This window comes from Lepidothrix coronata, unplaced genomic scaffold (genome assembly GCF_001604755.1).
Source record: "Lepidothrix coronata isolate B3197 unplaced genomic scaffold, Lepidothrix_coronata-1.0 Scaffold0, whole genome shotgun sequence".
NCBI lineage: Eukaryota > Metazoa > Chordata > Aves > Passeriformes > Pipridae > Lepidothrix > Lepidothrix coronata.
In genome coordinates this window covers 3566536-3584521 of record NW_016690180.1, presented here as the reverse complement: position 1 = coordinate 3584521, position 17986 = coordinate 3566536, and the positions used below count along the sequence as shown (strand labels likewise).

Here is a 17986-nt window from a genome sequence, read left to right as displayed (position 1 = left end):
GGCTTACATCTGCTATGAGTCACTGGGCTGGAATGTTACAGAAAAGCTGCAGTTATCAAGACTAAATTGCAACACAAGAAGGATATGATGGTAATTCTGAGCCTAACACAACACTTCCAAAATAAAACTAGACCAAAAATAACAAAGGATCATCCATTCCCTTTCACTGCTCTGATCCAGGAAATTGCTTTCTGCATCATATTCAGCCATATACTCCAGTACTTTCCACAATCAGAGCCTAAATCTCTTGGGCTTCAGATGTACATGGAGAGCATAACTGACTCAACTGATTTAGAAAAAAACCATAATCACTCAGACTAGAAATGACACATTAGAGGTGTAACATAAAAAGAAATCTGCTAAAAAAATCCAATCCAAAGTAACAAACATAATACAGACAAAGCCAAGGGCAACAAAAAGGACAAAGAATCTTGTTTGCTGTTAGTATTTTTTAGCTAAGGAACTCAGAAGCACATGATCTCAGTGACTTTGTTAAACAAAATCACTTTCTAAATAAGCATTTTAGAGTCAGACAAATACATCCAAGAATGTTTTAAAATGCAGTTTGAGTTTTTGCCCTTCTTCTGTGTTGGCTCTTCCCAAAAAGTTCAGTAAATGAGTATGCTTAAAGGAATGCTCTGAAAGAAAAAACTCTTAAGGAAATACTGAACAAAAGCAATAAAAGGAGCTTTACATTCCACAGTACAAATATCATAGAATCATAGAATAGCTTGGGTTGGAAGGGATCTTAAAGATCATCTAATTCTAACCCCTTTGCCATGGGCAGGGACACCTTCCACTAGACCAGGCTGCTCAAAGCCCTATCCAACCTGGCCTCAAACACATCCAAGGGTGGGGCATCCACAACTTCCCTAGGCAATCTATTCCAGTGTCTCATTACCCTCACAGTAATCACTAATCTAAAAACCTAAGTAACCCTCTTCCTAATACCTAATCTAAACCTCCTCTCTTCCAGTTTGAAGCCATTCCCCCTTGTCCTGTCACTACATGCCCTTGTAATTAGTCTCTCTCCATTTTCTTGTAGGCTCCCTTCAGATACTTCCTTTTGAAGACTAATATTTGTTGCAAACTTCCTCAGAATAATTTCTGGTGCATTATTTGGAATCTGGTTACCTAGCAGTATTTATCTTTCCTCATTACTTTATATCAATTAATTAAATTAATATTCTGCATTTCAAATATTTATTAATTGCAATAAATTACTCCTGAGTAGCCTACACTAAGAATTATTCAAAAATTCAAAATCATTCAGCAAGTCATTTTTGCTGAGAATCTTACCATCACTAATGACTTCTTCAAGGAGGAAGATACCTGTTCATAGCATGACTCTTAACCTATGGTTGCTCAGTGGGTGGGCTCTGAATTTAGAAAGTAGTAAAAAGGCATGGCATTTTAAACTTGGATTTATTAACCAGTAAATAAATAAAATAAGTTAAACAATTTATTGAGGGTTACAAATAGATTGTCCATCACTTGAAGTCTTTAAACAAAGGCTAGATGTCTAAAACATATGGCTGTGGTTCAATTAAACAAGAACTATATAGAGTGTCAAGTCAGAGATTATTCACAAGGTCTATAGGCTACCCATTATCAGAATGATTTTGTAAGAATAAACCTACTTAGTAGAAGACTTTCAAAGAATACACAAATGGAAGTCATATAAGCACAAAAGGAAGTGAGAAAGGCCTCTCTGAGACCTCTTGGATACATCCAACACTGAACACTGAAAAATGTCAAAGACCTTATTATGGCCAGTTAAAATCTGGATGTTCACATAGATCTTATTCAGATTTGCCCCTCCTGGGAGAGTTTGCACAGAAGTGAAGGAAAATATGGCAAGGGTCGTTAATTACTCTTCTATAATTTTTTTCAAAGAATTATGTATAAAGGATAAAATGCTGTTTCTTACTTCTAAACTAAATCAAGATGTTTAGGACTTCCAATAACCAAGGTGAAAATATTCAGTTGTATTAGATCATTTTGTGGATATTTAAAAGAAATATCTAGCACAAGAAATCAGTGGTCTTTGTTCCCATTATATTAGCACTTTCAGGTGAGTGTCTCCCTGGGTATTTTATTCTGACAGAAGTTTAACATTTTTGGATAATCCCAGACATGGCTATTGGCCATTAGAAAACTAATTGTATCCTCGGCTGCTTCAAGAGACACATGGCCAGAACGTCAAGAGAGGTGATTCTGCCCCTCTACTCCACTCTCACAGTACCCCATCTGGAGTGCTGCATCCAGCTCATGGGCCCCCAGCACATGGATATGTTGAAGCAAGCCCAGAGGAGGCCACTAAGATGATCAGAGGGCTGAAGCACCTCTCCTACAAAGTCAGGATGAGAGAGCTGGGGTTGTGCAGCCTGGAGAAGAGAAGGCTCCAGGGAGATTTCATTGCAGGCTTCCAGTACCTAAAAAGAGCTTATGAGAAGGCTGGAGAGGGACTTTTCCGGAGGGCATGTACTAATAGGACAAGAGGTAATGGCTTTAAACTGCATAGTGATCATGTTTAGATTAGGTATTAGGAAGAAATTCTTTACTGTCAGGGTGGCCAGATATTGGAACAAGCTCCCCAGAGAAGTTGTGGATGCCGTGTCCCGGGAAGTTCAAGGCCAGGTTTAATGGGGCTCTAAGCAACCTGGTCTAGTGGAAGGTGTCCCTGCCTATGGTAGGGAGGTTGGAACTGGATGATCTTTAAGGTCCTTCCCTTCCAACCCAAACCATTCTATGATTGTAAAATCAGCAAACACAAGATAATGCATTCATAATATTATTCTTTTACCATTCAGGTTCAAAAGAAGTTGTAAGCGCATAAGAAGCTTTCATAGTACAAGGAACCACCAGTTTTTCCCTGCTAAGTTGTAAGACAGGTTTTAAATATAATCTATAAAATATAAAGCTTTACTTTTTTGTCAGGTGTATGATTTTTATTCAGGAAAGTTTTACATCACCTTCAGCTGTCATGTGGAAATATGGAAGTGTCAAAGATTGTACAACCACAACATGGTAACTGTGTGTTTGTCAAAATGTACTTTCATTCCATCTGCTACAAATTAATTTGTTTGTGCTTTTCTCTTCATTGTTTTCATTTGTGTAATACTAAGAATAAAAGAAAAAACATGTAATAGACTTCACTGTAGGACTGGGTGAAATGACATATTTGAAAATGTGCATTCAGCACTGTACATCCAACATGATAACTGAATGGTCTTTCACATATGCTAAAGTGTAACAATAATAAATTGAAAATACTTTTGGTCTTGTAACTTAGATGCTAGGCTTTTTTTTTTTCCTGAGGGAAAAAAGCAAGCAAGCAAACAAGCAAACAAACCCCCAAACCCAACTCCATCAAAATCATGATGTCTGAGTAAATTTAACTTTGAGTTTTTTAAATTTTTTAACATATGAAGTAGTAATGATGTGTCACTTCCATAATAATATTTTGTTACTGAAACAGAACAAAGCTGAAATCACAGATAATCCAAAATCAGCTTTATGATAAAAAAATTCTGCATGTAAATTTTTTAAAGGCAGCCTCCTTTCCAAAATTAAGTGTATATTTTTTATAGACTGACTTAAGAATTGTGTGGTGTGTTTACAAGGAAATCTGGTTAAGTAGTTATCATAATTTACTATGTGCCATTTAGCAGAATACTATTATATCTTCCCCTTTTAATTGTATTCCACAAATAGAAACATTGTATATGAGCTTCACACACATAATGCTGTGGGTGTTTGCAGAGCTGACTGATATGTTAAATGCCTTCCAACAGCAGACTACTGATGAAAGTGCGTACAACTCTATCTGCTTAAGTGGAGTTACTTTAGATTGTTCAACAGTTCACTTTAACTATTTTTACGGAAGAGGTGATCCACATATTCAAGAGAAGAAAATTATCAAAAAGCTATGCAGGATTTAATCAACAGTTTGGAATGCTGTAAAAAAATGTTATCCACTAAGCTTTTAAAATTTAAATATAGTTATCAGCTGTTAATATTTTATGCTTTTTTGGAGGCAGCTAACAAAAAGTAGTCTGTTGTACTTACTTCTGCATTAGAAGATTCTCAAGGCTTCTTCTTACTAAAGCAATTTGGCATTTCAGTATTCCTTTGGAATAATCTATATCAGTTTAACATGTGTCCTACTTAGTCAAATGACAGCAACTCTTTTGCATACTGTCTCATTTATACAAGAATCTTGCACCAGAGTATTAAAGTAGCTACAAAACAAGTTCAAATTTAAAGTTACAAGCTCTTGACAGTACAACTTCCTAAAGTTCATAAGATGTCGATGATGGACCTCCTTGATGCAATTCTGCTTATTCACAGGGAAGCATACGAGAAACTTCTGCTGTATTGAACACAAGAGGAATCAACAAAAGGAAGTAGCATCATTGTTCACAATTCCAATTCTCCACTTACTCGGTACTACCATCTTCTGAGGGCTATTGATTTTTTTGTCTCTAGGACATTATTGCCTCCTTCCCGTGTCTCAGCTTTCTTCTTCTTTCATTGTACTGACATGCATAGTTCCACGAGGTTATATCCAGTGTCACTGCCATAGTCTTCTGGCTTCGGGCAAGCTACCTCAGTGTATGTGATTTACCACAGGCTCCAGTGTTTGAAGCAGACAGTGGCCATTAATGTTTCACTTCACTTAAAGTGCACTTTATTGTGCACTTGCTTATGTGTGACAGCTAGCCATCTCTCCCACATAATTTGTTAGTAATATTTTATTTTTTCAATGTTGGATGAGTTAGAGGACTACAATCCGATACTTTGCTTAATTTTGGACAAATAAGAAGATTCAGAATATTTTAAATCTCTTGATTCTTTTAACGTGTTCTCTTCAAAATGCTTGCCATAATCCTAATGAAAGCAGTGGTAGAAATAAATTAGACCAAAAATACAGCAGTCCAGCTATAACCTTATGAAGATTTAACCATATTCATATATTCACCAAACATACTGCACATAGTGACCAGGGCCTATTTCTGCAACCTTGTCCCATGTGAATAACAGATCTTTACAACTTGCATAACTGCACAATCAACTTGAAATGTTATGGCAATAAGTGTAACTCCCTGATGAGACCAAGAGATAAGCAAAAAAGAACTTCTTACATATTCTGAAATTACAGAATGAAGGCACTTTATTTTTTGGTGCATGGATAAAATATTCAAAAATAAATCCCAGTTTTTAAATAATTTACCTCATTTTTATGTAGTGTTGCAAGAAACAGGTGCATAATTTAGTAATTTCACTCATTTCATAATCAGTCATTTCAGACATACAATAAAGAAATCAGCAACACACCTTCATTATCATAGATAATAAGATCAGTAAATTCAACATATTTAGACATTATTTTATCCCACAACCAATATGGAAGAGAAACCCAACAACTCTTATTAGAAATATAAAAGAAGCAGTCCTTTATGTAATTTTCAATAAGCAGAAGCAAGGACAGTATTACTGCATAGATGGAACACATAACAGAAGTAAAAACCTAATAAACATCCAGATCTGTACACATGTCTTTGAAGGATATAGAAAGTGGATTTGGAGAAGGCCCAGAGCAATTTTTATTAAAAAATCATAATAAACACCATTGCTTGTATTTGTCCTCTATTCATTAACCCCAAGATCATAACAAACATAGATTAAGCTATGTTGTGAGGAAATGTACATGGCAAAGTGACCTGCTCACATCTCAGTGTGAGCACCAGGAAAAGGACATGGTCCATAATCCTTTGCGTTACTCAGAGGAGCAGCTCACATATCCTGCCTTCTCCTTCCTGCTTTCCTTACACATGAAGCTTCCTGCTGGCCCCAGTTTTCCTTTTGTTCTCTTCAAAGACATCCTTCTCCTATATTCTACTTTGTGAAAAGTATGGACTGCCTTTGGAAAGGTGCATCAACTAATCTGTCTTCCTTGGTATTTATCAATTTAGTGTTGTTATCCATCTGTACCAACCCTAATCAATATTTTACTAGAATGTAATACCTCAAGTGCATAATACAGCAAATATTATGGATTGGTGAGATAATAGCAGTATCAAGATGATTACTTTCTCCACCCCTATGGATGTGGGGAAGGTTTACAACAGGGATCCTGTCCATTCTTCAGCTGAGACTTAGGTGCTCTTCTGGGGTCTGACCAGGTTAGATAATACCTATCTTCCAATTATTTTTCTTTATTGCTTCTGATGACTGTTATGGTTGGGAGGATCATCAAAAATGGTTTCCTTCTTGTCCTGGTTTCTTCACTGGTACTGAGTTGGCGAATCCTTCACCAACATACAGCTTGGCTTTGGGGTCTTAAATGCCTGTGCCTCTGCCTCTACACCTACTTAACTCATTATAAGACCTTAGAGGGGTAAGTGGACACTTCATCTTCCTGTATAAATCAACTCAAAACTCTTTGTTAATCTAATGTTACACAAAGAAAGGAAAAATACCTTTAGTATAGTAGCCTGATAGTCACTGTGTAGCCATATTATGATAGACCAGTTATGATTGGCCAGTTTCACTTTTGCAACCAAAACCTCTTTGTCATAAAATCAGGAAAAAATTGGACAATTATTTGAAACAAATGCTATATTAATTACTGTCTTTGTTTCAGGGCCTTTAAAAATCGCTCTTTCCAGATACTTCTTACATCTCCTCTGTCTCGGTAAAAGGTTAATCTTTCACTTCTTCTTGTCTCCAGTCCTTACATGCCTGTATTTTGTTTGCTTTCTTTCCTTTCACTTTGGAATGATAAAGTAAAATTAACAAGATACAACCAACAGATGTGCAAGGGAAAAAATCATCATATCTCTGACATGGCTTTCAATCCTAATTAAACTGGGCTATCTCAATCCATTCCGTTTCTGTGAGGATGCATTCATTAGCATGTCTGCTGATGGAAGCACTTATAACAGAGATCTTTGTAGGAAGATTTAGTTACTGTCAGTCTAGAGGCTCATTAGTGTTGATATAGGACTTCCCCCAAAAGATTTTTCTTTATTTAATTAACAAGACATTCTTTAAGCCATATGAGTTTTGGTTCACAGTCATTCTCAAATCCCACATTATTTTAACAGTAGTGGAGAACCACCTACTGGAAATAATGCTTCCTGCAGTGCAATCCATGATTCCTTCATGCCTTTTGTTTCTTTTCGAAGTCTCTGTCTCCACTGAAAAATGGCTCTGAGGAGCTGATACTGTTTCATTTCTTTGGAACACCTTTTCTTTTTCCTAAGGAAAAAAAACCTAAAAAACCCAACCAAACAAACAAGTTTGCAGCCAGTTCCAGAACAGGGACAGAAAATAAGAAGAGAAAAATCATTCTGTAAATGTCAAGCAGGAATTGGTGTCATGATGCTGTAAGCTCCTACGAGAGACAAATTACTGATATATGACATACTGTGATAAGATACAGTTATGAGATATAAGGAACTACAGTAAAAGGCATTGATACTGAAACATACTACAGTCATTGAATTTAATTTTTTTCCTCAATAGATTATTATATTTTTTATGTAAGATTTTTTTTTGCATGCAGGAAACAGTATGAATGAGGGATCTATACCTTAAGAATAAGCAACAGCAACAAAAATAATGAGTCATTGAATTAAGGTAGTATCTTCTCTTAAATTCTGCCTCCACCTGCTGGGCCGTGGGAGGAATGTCACTGTAAGAAGACAAAACATCTTCCAAAAGCAACACTGACAACATTGTGCTGGATATCCAGACACAGTACCTGAGGTCAGGATAATAGGACATTAGTTAGAAGAATTTAAAAAATGCTGAAAAATTAAATTCTTTATTAGCTTCAGAATTGCAATATTGCAATTATTATTAAATGAATAATATATATTCATCACACAGAGAGCTTCCATCAAGTTGTAGATTGTTTCCAAAGTGATTTCAGTTGTGGATATACAGTCATGTGGGTCATGGGAGAAATGGGAGAAAGATGCTGCTATGACAGGCAGTCTTATGCTCACCTTTTTCACATACTCTGTGTTGTCCAGATCTATTCCTTTGATATGGGGGCATTTGGTGGAGAGAACAATAGTACTTTTATTGAAACATCTTTATTTCACAGGTTTTCCAATCATTTAGTTCCTTTTCTAAACTACAGATAGATTAATGTGTCATTGGAAAGGAATCGTCTTTTTTTTGAGCAAAATACATTAGTCTAAATCCTAATGTGGGACAGATGGGGGTCTAACTACAGTTCCATGTGGTACCATTAGAATGTTTGTCTAGCAGGATGAATTGTGAGGCCAATGTAAATATTTAATGTTTCTGCTTTAGAAACTCAGTGTAATGGAAATGCTGAAAATTATGGTTTTTTCCATTCTGACAAGTGACAATCCCCTAAAATGAAAGAAATATAGAAGATACCAGCTTTACTGAAACAGAAGTCCTGAGTGTGTTATGCAAGTTGCAGCCCCCTGAGGGACCAGCAGTTTCCTCCTGAGGTGAAGGATCAGGCACTGATCTCTGGGGAACAGTGACAAGACCTGAGGGAATTGCCTGAAGTTGAGTCGGGGAGATTTAGGTTGGATTTTAGAAAAAGATTCTTCACCCAGTGGGTGGTTGGGCACTGGAACAAGCTCCCCAGAGAAGTGGTCACTGTGGCAATGGATTTGCCATATGCAGGATGGAAAAACTCCTGTCAGAGATGGATTGGTGAGGAAAACAGCTCAAACATTATGGAGACAGAAGTTTTTACTGTGGTTTAAACATGCTTCAAAATGGCTTTTTGTATTTTCTGCAGTGTCACTGTCTCCTTCTTCCCGACACCCCCTGTGAAGCTATTGTCTCACACAAGGTGTCCAGGGAAGGTGTCCTGAGGTGTTTCTCATTGGTCCCTTGTTAACCCCTTTCTATTGGTTGTTGACCCTTTACCTGATGGTTTTTTCTGTGTGACCCTGACCTTGTGATTGGTCCCCTTTTGACCCTCCTAAAAGCCTTATAAACCCCAACCCCACAATAAACTTTCTCTTCCGTCAGTCCCTCCCTGGTGGTCCGTGTGTGCTCCTTGCGGGGTCGCCGGGCCACGTGCAGGGGCGGGGGGAAGGGCATTCACCTCGCAGGTTATGGGGCCAGCATCCTAAGGCCTGGAGGTCTCCCCAAATCCCACTAATCCGCCGTAAATGGTGCCCCGTGGTGATGCAAAGATTGTTTGAACTCTTCTGTGAAGATATAGCAATCCTAAGGCACAGACTGGGGCGAAGTTTGTGTTCAACGGCGGACCGGAGTCTAAGCGGCAAAGGTATTAGCAGGCGGCATCACCACAAGAGAGCATCCTGTTTTGAATACCTCAACCTTCCTGAGGACATTCAGGTAAGGAGCAGACCCGGCATCCCTGCCGAGGGCGGGCCGTTGCCCTGACGGGAAAACTACCACTCCCAGGAAGCATCGCCGTCGGCCGGGCGGCCGCGCCTCGCGCAGTGCCCTCTGGGAGTTGAAGTTTCGGCCGGCACACCCGGCGGTTGAGCGGGAAATCCTCGGCCGGCGCGCGGGAAGGGCCGTCTCTCCGTCCGGGCCGGGCGGCGCCTGCACAGCGTGGACGGGCCTCGGCGGGCGGAGGTTACCAGGTAACAGTGCGTGTGTCTCTGTGCGTGCGTGTGTTTCTCTGTGTCTGTGTATCTCTCTGTGTCTGTGTGTCTGCGTGTGTGTCTGTCTGTGTATCCCTGCGCCAGGCACCACCCCTCGCGTCCTGGCGGAGCGGCGGCCAAGATGGCGGTGGTAGCTGAGGCAGGGGAGCTGTGAGCTGCTCCGCCAGCGGTGTCCTGCCGCGCCGGGCGAGGCGAGGCCGCGCCGCTCCTCCGCTGCCCGCAGGCGGAACGCTCGTCCGGGCAGCCCAGACCACGCGAGTGGCGACCGGCGGCGGAGGAGAAGCCAGGCCGGGTGACCGGCTCGGCGCGGGGTGAGCCACCCTCTCCTGTCCCCCGAGCTGCCCCTTCCCCGTCCCTTCCCCTTGTGGCAGCGGGGGCCGCGCCGGGGCGGCGGGGTAGAGCGGCCCGGCCCGGCCCGGCCCGGCCCGGCCCGCGGGTGTGGGCTGTGGGGAGCGGGCATTGGGCTCGGGGACAGGTCCAGGGTAAGGGGGAGCTGTGCGGTGCCGGCGCGATGTGCGGGCCGCGCCCCCCGCCAGGGCAGGGCGCGCTACCCGCTCTCCAAGGAGACGCCGCCGCGTCCGGGCCTGCGGAGGCGCCTTGGGCAGAGCCCGCCCACACACCCGCCCTTGGTCCGGCTTTTGCGCCGCGAGGGACCGGGGTCTGCGCTCGCCGCCCCCGGGCCGGGAGCGCCTCGGCCGCCTCAGGCAGCGGCTGGGCCGGCACAACCGCCGGGGCAGCGCTCGCTCCGCCGGCCCCGCGGGCGGCGACAGGACCTGTCGGGCGTGGGCTCGGGGCCCGCCGGGAGATCGGAGCAGGTCGGGACGACAGAGCCTGCTGGAAGGCTCCGGCGCTGGAAGTCCCGGGCACGCCGTCCCCGGTCCGGGTGTGTGAGTGTGCGGCTTGTGAGTGGTGCGACAGGAGGGGACTTGCTCTGTTGACTGCACCTGTGCGATGGTACTGTGTGGTTGGCATTTAATGAGTTAATGCACAATGAGGAGCGCACGTCTTAAAAAACTAAAATTAAAAAGAAATATTTAGTCCCACTTTTAGCCTTTATGGCGCTGTCATGGCTTTTTGTGACTTTTTGCTTTCCGGTAATTTCTTTATTTTCAGAAGTTTTCTCTGTGCAGGATTTGGTGCTTTAAAGAGCTCTTGCAGTTCACATGAGTGCTGTAGGAAAAATAATCTCAAGAACAACTCTGCTGTAGAATAAAAAGCATTTTAAAATACATACCTTTGTTTTGCTAGCACGTTTAGTAGTAGTTCTTCTGAGCAATTTGCATATGTACAAAATATGTTTTGCCTATAATCCTACATGTTATCTTAAGTTATTTTTTCTGTAGAAAATCTACTTTAAAGTCCTTTTTATTTTTCCACAAGTCTGTGTAAATGTTGTAAGGCAGTATTGACATGCTCAAATAGAGCTTTTATACAGATTCTGTGATATGCAAGAAGCTAAAATTGGCAATGGTTGCTGGATGCAGAAATAGATAATGGTAAGGTACCAAAGCTTTTAGAAGAGGATTTCTTGTGGAAGTAGCTGGTAAAATGAAAACTAAGCAAAAATGCAAATTGATGAAATGTATGTGTGGAGGAAGAAAATGCAGCTTCAGATGAGAGAGTTTCATTTCTAAGAAAAAAGCTGGCTGAACCTCTTTGTGTTTTTTAACTGAGTTAAAGGGATAAAATACTAGCAGAGCTCTCGGATCTTAAATTCACTTTATCTGGAAATATCAAAGCCCATACTATGAAAGTTTAAAATTTGCTCTTTGGAAGGGCCACAGTTCTGGTAGAAGACTTTAAATTCTACTGTCTGGAAATTATCAGGTTATTGTTATTTTTGACCTGTATTTATCAAGGTGTATTGGTGTATACCTAGACTCCTTGTTTGAGAGTATTATTCAGAATATTCCATGTGGGGCAGTGAACTTACTTCAGAGGTAATGAGAGACTTCTACAGCAAAAATAGGTGAGGACAGCTTTTGTGAAAGTTTTAAAAGAAATAAATGTGAGTAGTTACTTGTGTTATGTAAACATGACTACTACCACTTCTTTTTACAGTGGAAGGTAGGGAAAAACTACTTTTGTGATGGTTTTAGTAGAATTATATAACATGATGATGAGGAAACAGCTTACTGAATTGGACTGTAAACCCAGATGGCCTCTAATCTTCCTCATTATGCTTAGTGACATAGGTCAGGATACAGTGTCTGTTGAGATGTTGGGTCTCGCACATTTACAAAGCTGAACAGTTTATCTGTAGCTGAGGAAAGTTCTTTAAAAGCACAGCTCGTTTTAAACTGGTAACTATGCATTTGTTTATGGGACGAGGAAGGGAGTATGAATTAATGTGCAGGGACAGTTGGGCAAAGTTCCCAAAGTAGCAGGCACTGGGTTGTACCTGTGTTATGATTCTGCTTGTGAGATAGAGAAGCTGAGTTAATCCTAAGTGTTAAGGTGAGTGGAGATGCGGTTATGATACAATGAGCACACCTGGTAGATCCCATTTCCTTTATGGTTTAGTAATAGGCTGTGTTTGCACAGAAATACTGCCTTGTGCAGGTGTGCCTACTGAGAGGGCTGTGTTGTGTGATTTTGATTGAATCCTGTACCTAAGCAAGATAGGTGTATTAGCACAGCTTTTAGACTTAGTTCAGGATTAATCTGTTTTCCTTTTTAGAATTGATATTAAAAAACCCCAATGAACTTCTTAGATACTTCTTAATCTTGAGTTTCAGGTGATTTCGTCACCTGCACTCTGTGAAAATTAATAGCAGATAGGCTGCAGCAAAATTTTGAGAAATAAGTTGTCCTTTTTGATTTTTTTTTTCAGTTAAAAATAAAGCTTGGCTCATGCCCTAACACAGCAGTGAAAACTAGCTGGAAAAATTAAATCTCTGCAAGACTGTTTTTCTTCTGCATCTGTAACAGTACTTCATAGGTAAAGTTTGTAGCTTTGTGCAGTGGAATTGTACTAGCAGCACTTAGTGTATATAGTTGTGTGTTCTTCACCTTTTTGAACAGGCTAATCTAGTTTTATTACCATAAAGGAATACTTTTTCCTGATCTTTCAACTTTAACGACTTTTTTTATTTCTAATGTCAAAACTAGAAGCGAAAATGAAAACTTTACATTTAGGTTGCTTCATACTGCACAGAATGACACTGTTAAAGAGCAGCAAAGCTCTAGGAAATCCACATTATTTTGTTTGATTTTGGTAGAAAGCATAATGTGTCACAGCATTGACTGCTTAAAGAGCTTAATGTGTGGTAAATAAAGTAAAAATCCTTTTACTGATGTCTGTTTTCCTCATATTTTATCGAATGTGCCATTCAGTACTCTGTCGTGTCACAGAGTACTGTCACACACTGTTAAAATGTCACACATTTTAACACATCAGTGTTAAATGAATGTGAAAGTTTGATGTACTACGTCTCCAGAGTCACTCATTGTATCAAATAGACATCACCCTGGACTAGAAAATGTAGGCCTTATGAATTACAAAGCAGTCTTTCTGAGCACTGTATCATTTGTTTTAAAGTGAGGGCAATTAAGAGCCTCCCAAAGAAAAAGTTTCTTTTGTAGAACAGATTAAAAAAACAAAGGTAAAAAACCTCCCAACCCACAACTATTTCTTGTTTATTTTTTCATGCCAGTTTCTGTGTTCTCATTGATACATTTCTAGTAACACAGTTTAGTAAATGGAGAGTTTAGTTTCCTAAAACAGCCTTGTGTTTGCATTTTATAATTAACATGTAGTTGTCATCTCAGATTATGAATCTTTAAAATATTGTATGTAAACTGATTTTAATACAGCACATTTTTTTTAGATTGTTTCTTTTAGATTGTTTTTATTGATCGCTTGCCATGGCAACAGGAGGTGGTCCCTTTGAAGAAGGCGTGAATGATCAGGACTTGCCCAGCTGGAGCAATGAGAGCCTCGATGACCGGTTGAACAACACGGTATCATTATTCTTGTCTTGCTCTCGCCGTTTGATGCTGTACATTAGAATTAGCAGGTAGATTCTGTTACTGGCAGGTAACAGTGCAACCCCCTAAGCCTTGTCAGTACAGCTCTAAGGTAAATATCTGCAAAAACAGAGGTAGATGTAAGCAAACGATGAGTGTAATTTATGGCAAGTGTTTTGGATAAATAAAGTAGCTAGACACAAAAGTGTTGTAGGTGTCATGAAAGTGAAAACTGTAACTTAGAAAGTTCTAAGCTCCTGAAGTCAGAGTCCTCAGCAAAGAAGAAAAATACGATTTTAGCTTCATTTGAAATTAATTTCATGCATTTTAGGATAAAATTAATTTCAGATTTCCCGAGAAGCTATTTTTAATTATGCAGTGGAGAAAATTTTATTTGTAAAGTGACATTTGCTCCAGAAAACGTATTTTGATATTGGTTACTATTTTTACTTCTAAAATGGAAGTAAACTCTACATCACTGGATGAAATAATTTACTTTTTGTCTGTGTGTATAACAAATATGACTTTTTTTCTTCTCTGTCCTTCCCCTTAAGGACTGGGGAAGTCAACAGAAGAAGGCAAACAGATCTTCAGAAAAAAACAAGAAAAAGCTTAGTGGGGAAGCTGAAACAAGGCTTACTAATGATATATCTCCAGAATCCTCACCTGGAATGGGACGACGGAAGGCCAGAACTCCTCATAGTTTTCCTCATGCTCGGTACATGACCCAGATGTCTGTTCCAGAGCAGGCTGAACTAGAAAGGCTTAAACAAAGAATAAACTTCAGTGATCTGGATCAGGTTTGTGTGAATACTAGCTCTCACCCAAAATGTGACTACAGAATTTATTCAGTTATCTCTTAATAATGTGACATTTGAGGAAAACCTTTCATAAGTGATTAAGGTAAAAAAAAAAAGGTCTTATAGACACCGTGAGAGCCAAATCAAAATTCTGGTTTTGAACTTGAAAAAATTAGGGAAAGTCTGGGACCATGGCTTTCCTATGTTTAAGAGTATGCTAGCTATCTTCACTCTCTTAGTCTCAGCCGTTAACTAATTCCTGTGTCCTCAGATTAGTAGTTCTTACTCATGGTACTTGTCTGCCACTTGAAACATCTGTTACCTTATTTTGAAAGTCTGTTCTTGAAAGTGCCGGTTTGTGATTCTGAACATTATTAGCCTTGTGGATTAAACAGAGAAGTATCATTAAAAACTGCTCCTCAGTACAGCGTTGAGAATTTTGTGGCACAAATTGTCGAGCCATAACTTCTTTTTTTGGGAATATGGCACATTCATCCTTCTCTTGTCCAAAACAATGAAAAGTACGAGGGATTAATTCTTAAGTAACAAGGCATAAATTTGTGCAAACAGTTTCAGAACAGAGGCTGGTTCATCTTTCCCAAAGGTTGTTGCTAACTTCTTTGGATAGTGAAGATTCTTTTAGGTGTGATTCATTGTGTTGACTTAGAATATAAAGGCTGGGTATAACTTCCTCCTCAGCTGTATGTTATGGCAGCATGTTGCTATTCAGAAGGTTCTAAAGAAAGCTGAAGTTATGAGGTATCATATCCTGCAGGGGAATATGTTGATTTTTTTTATTATTGTTACTTTCTCAAATGTATCTGGAGAAGTAGAATGCCTTTCACTATGGTAAGGATGGAGGCCACAACAAGAATGAGTAACTAAATTCTGAGGAACTGCAGAACCTTTTTGCTTCTCATCTATTCTGGGAGGATGGGCTTGCTTTCTGAAAACTATATGGCAAAAATCACCAGCACTGTCTTTCTCTAACTTTTGGCTGGTCGGTTACTAATTAGGTAACTTTAAAATGAGTCTAATAATACTGCAGAAATATTAATTTAACCAGTGAAATTAATCAGTGTTGAGAACATATTGAATGAAAATAATAAAGCAATTGTTCTTTCTTTTGTTTTTATATAGAGAAGCATTGGAAGTGACTCTCAAGGCAGGGCAACGGCTGCTAACAACAAACGTCAACTTAATGAAAGCAAAAAACCATTCAACTTCCTGTCAATGCAGATTAACACTAACAAAAGCAAAGATCCTGCCTCAGGTTCCCAGAAAAAGGAAAGTGGGGTTTCAGAGCAGTGTAAAGAGTTGTTTGGAACTGCTCTGAGCAAGGATTTCTTGCAAAATTGTCAAGTCTCTACTCAAGAAGATGGAAGGGGAGAACAAGTGATGGATAGTAGCCAGGTATTTACATGGCCTATAGAGTCTACAGGATATTGGTATATATATGTCTCTCTTAATTTTCAGTGCATCTTTCTAAATTTCTTAAAACTATAAATCTTTATTGGAAATACTTAACTTCCTACTGTTCTGAAAGGCAGCTTGAAGAAAATGTGAAAGCAAACTTAATCATCTATTGTTCTTTAGAAATCCACTTATTAGTAACAGTAGCGGTATTAATTTTCATCTTAGAGGTTGGCTCCCTTTAATAAGGTTCCAGAAAATACTCTCACAGTTCAATATTTTCCCGTGCTGATGAGCTCGTTTCTGTTTTGGCCTATGTTGACTAGAAGCCCTGTGCTTCAGCCTTGCAGCTTCTCGTGTGCGTAAATCTACCCTTATAAAAGCTGTTGACTTTTAACTGCTTTTGGAAGTGTGCTTGTAGGATTGCAAGTATTAGTGTGTCTCCCCCTTCAATTACTCCTTTGCTATTGCTATCACCATGTCTTGTGTATTAAATACGTTGAAGCTGTAGCTGAATGCATTCAGTAACTTCAGTGTCTTTACAGATTGTGAGCAGACTAGTTCAAATTCGCGACTATATTGCTAAGGCCAGCTCCATGCGGGATGATCTTGTAGAGAAAAATGAAAGATCGGCCAATGTTGAGCGTTTATCACACCTTATAGGTGACCTTAAAGAGCAGGAGAAATCCTATCTGAAATTTTTGCAAAAGATACTTGTAAGTTTGAGAACATAATGTATCTGTTTCTGCATTGTAAGCTTTTTTTCGGAGTTGACCATTGATGTTTTGATGGTGGCACTGGGGGTGTTGGTTTTGGTATGCAGTACCTTCCATAATTCATTTTTACTGCCCCCTTATATAGCTTTTGATTTATGCCAATGAAATGTTTCAGGCTAGAGAAAATGAGGAGGATGATGTTCGGACTATAGATTCAGCTGTGGGATCTGGTTCTGTAGGTGAGAGCACATCGCTAAACATTGATGTGCGGTCTGAGGCTTCAGATACCACGGTAAGCTGCCTTTTAGTAATTAAGGTGCTAGAAATGAAGGCTTTATTTTGGTTTTGTCATGGATATGATAGTGTCATAATCTGCAGTTCGATTAAAAAATGGTAAATCCCAAGCACTCTGTTCAGGAGGTGTTTGTGCATGTGTTGATTTAATTTTTTTTTAATATGGGAAAAAAAAGTAATGATTCTGTCACAGCAAAATTATAAAGATTTTTTTTTCTTTTTAATCAAGAAATGAAGGTTTTTTAAAAATCTTTATTCTTCAAAGTACAACAAAGGGTTAAACGTGTACTTTGGCAGAGCATTCACTGGCTTGATGTAGGAAAGAATATTTTTCTATGCAATTTTTCATCTATAAGTTTGTTTCTGTTACTAGGGGAAATTATCTGGTTTTGGATCAGGAGAGGGTTAGAAATGAGTCATTAGTGGGCCATTGTCCAAGTATCTTTCTAGTGATATGATAGAAGTATTGACCTAGCACAGAAGTTTCTCTCATTTTTTGGCAAGATGGGCACTTTTTAAAAAATCTGTTGTGAATTTAGTGCTGAGATAAACAGTCAATATTCCTTTCTATTTTTAAAAGCTTTTTTTTTTTAACGTGGTAAACATTTCTTGTAGTAGATACAAAAGCATTTTAATAACTTAAGTTTTGCTTCTTCCTTTACTATTATACTGAGAAAAAGTACTATAGAACAGGTGCTCTCTTTGGCCAGTTAGTACAGAGAATGTTCTGCGGATGAGGAGAATTTATGTGCTTGGAAGTAAAACTGTTAAAACATTAAGAAGCTTTTGTAATTATTTTTTGTTTTATAAGAACTCTTTCTGTCCCTTTAAAGAAATAAAATTATACACGTGGAAGATGCACTTTTAACTTAAAAAAAAAAATTGGAAAATGCAGAAAAAGACCAGTACGTTTTCTGAGAAGAAATCACGTAAACTTGTGTTTTTCTTCATATTTGCAAAATGCGATTTGGTTTTTGTTTGGCTCTTCATTTTGCATCTAAATTCTCTTTACATGCAGCTTGAGTATGTTACGTGTAGAGTGCATACTTCTGGTCATAGAACATTGATTGCTATATGGAGCCTTATGCAAATTCTAAGAATGACTAAAAATGTCTTCACCCTTTAGTAGATCTTATTTGATATTAGTTTTCAT

General features: G+C 39.2%; 1 protein-coding gene across 23 annotated transcripts in view; it reads left to right on the top strand.

Moving 5' to 3' along the window:
• The first annotated feature begins 9514 nt into the window (after positions 1 to 9514).
• Positions 9515 to 17986, top strand: part of PCM1 (pericentriolar material 1) — a 40634-nt gene continuing 32162 nt past the window's right edge. For 8 of the 23 annotated variants that reach the window (XM_017804007.1, XM_017803988.1, XM_017803959.1 and 5 more), the window contains exons 1-6: positions 9515 to 9620; positions 13472 to 13604; positions 14165 to 14410; positions 15551 to 15823; positions 16369 to 16539; positions 16715 to 16831. In XM_017804007.1, coding sequence (XP_017659496.1) covers positions 13509 to 13604; positions 14165 to 14410; positions 15551 to 15823; positions 16369 to 16539; positions 16715 to 16831 — 903 coding nt within the window. In that variant the 5' untranslated portion in view covers positions 9515 to 9620; positions 13472 to 13508. Of the gene's footprint in view, positions 9621 to 9874; positions 9953 to 12529; positions 12583 to 13471; positions 13605 to 14164; positions 14411 to 15550; positions 15824 to 16368; positions 16540 to 16714; positions 16832 to 17986 lie in introns of those variants that run through there. The other 15 variants (XM_017804093.1, XM_017804052.1, XM_017804042.1 and 12 more) reach the window with 5 other exon arrangements.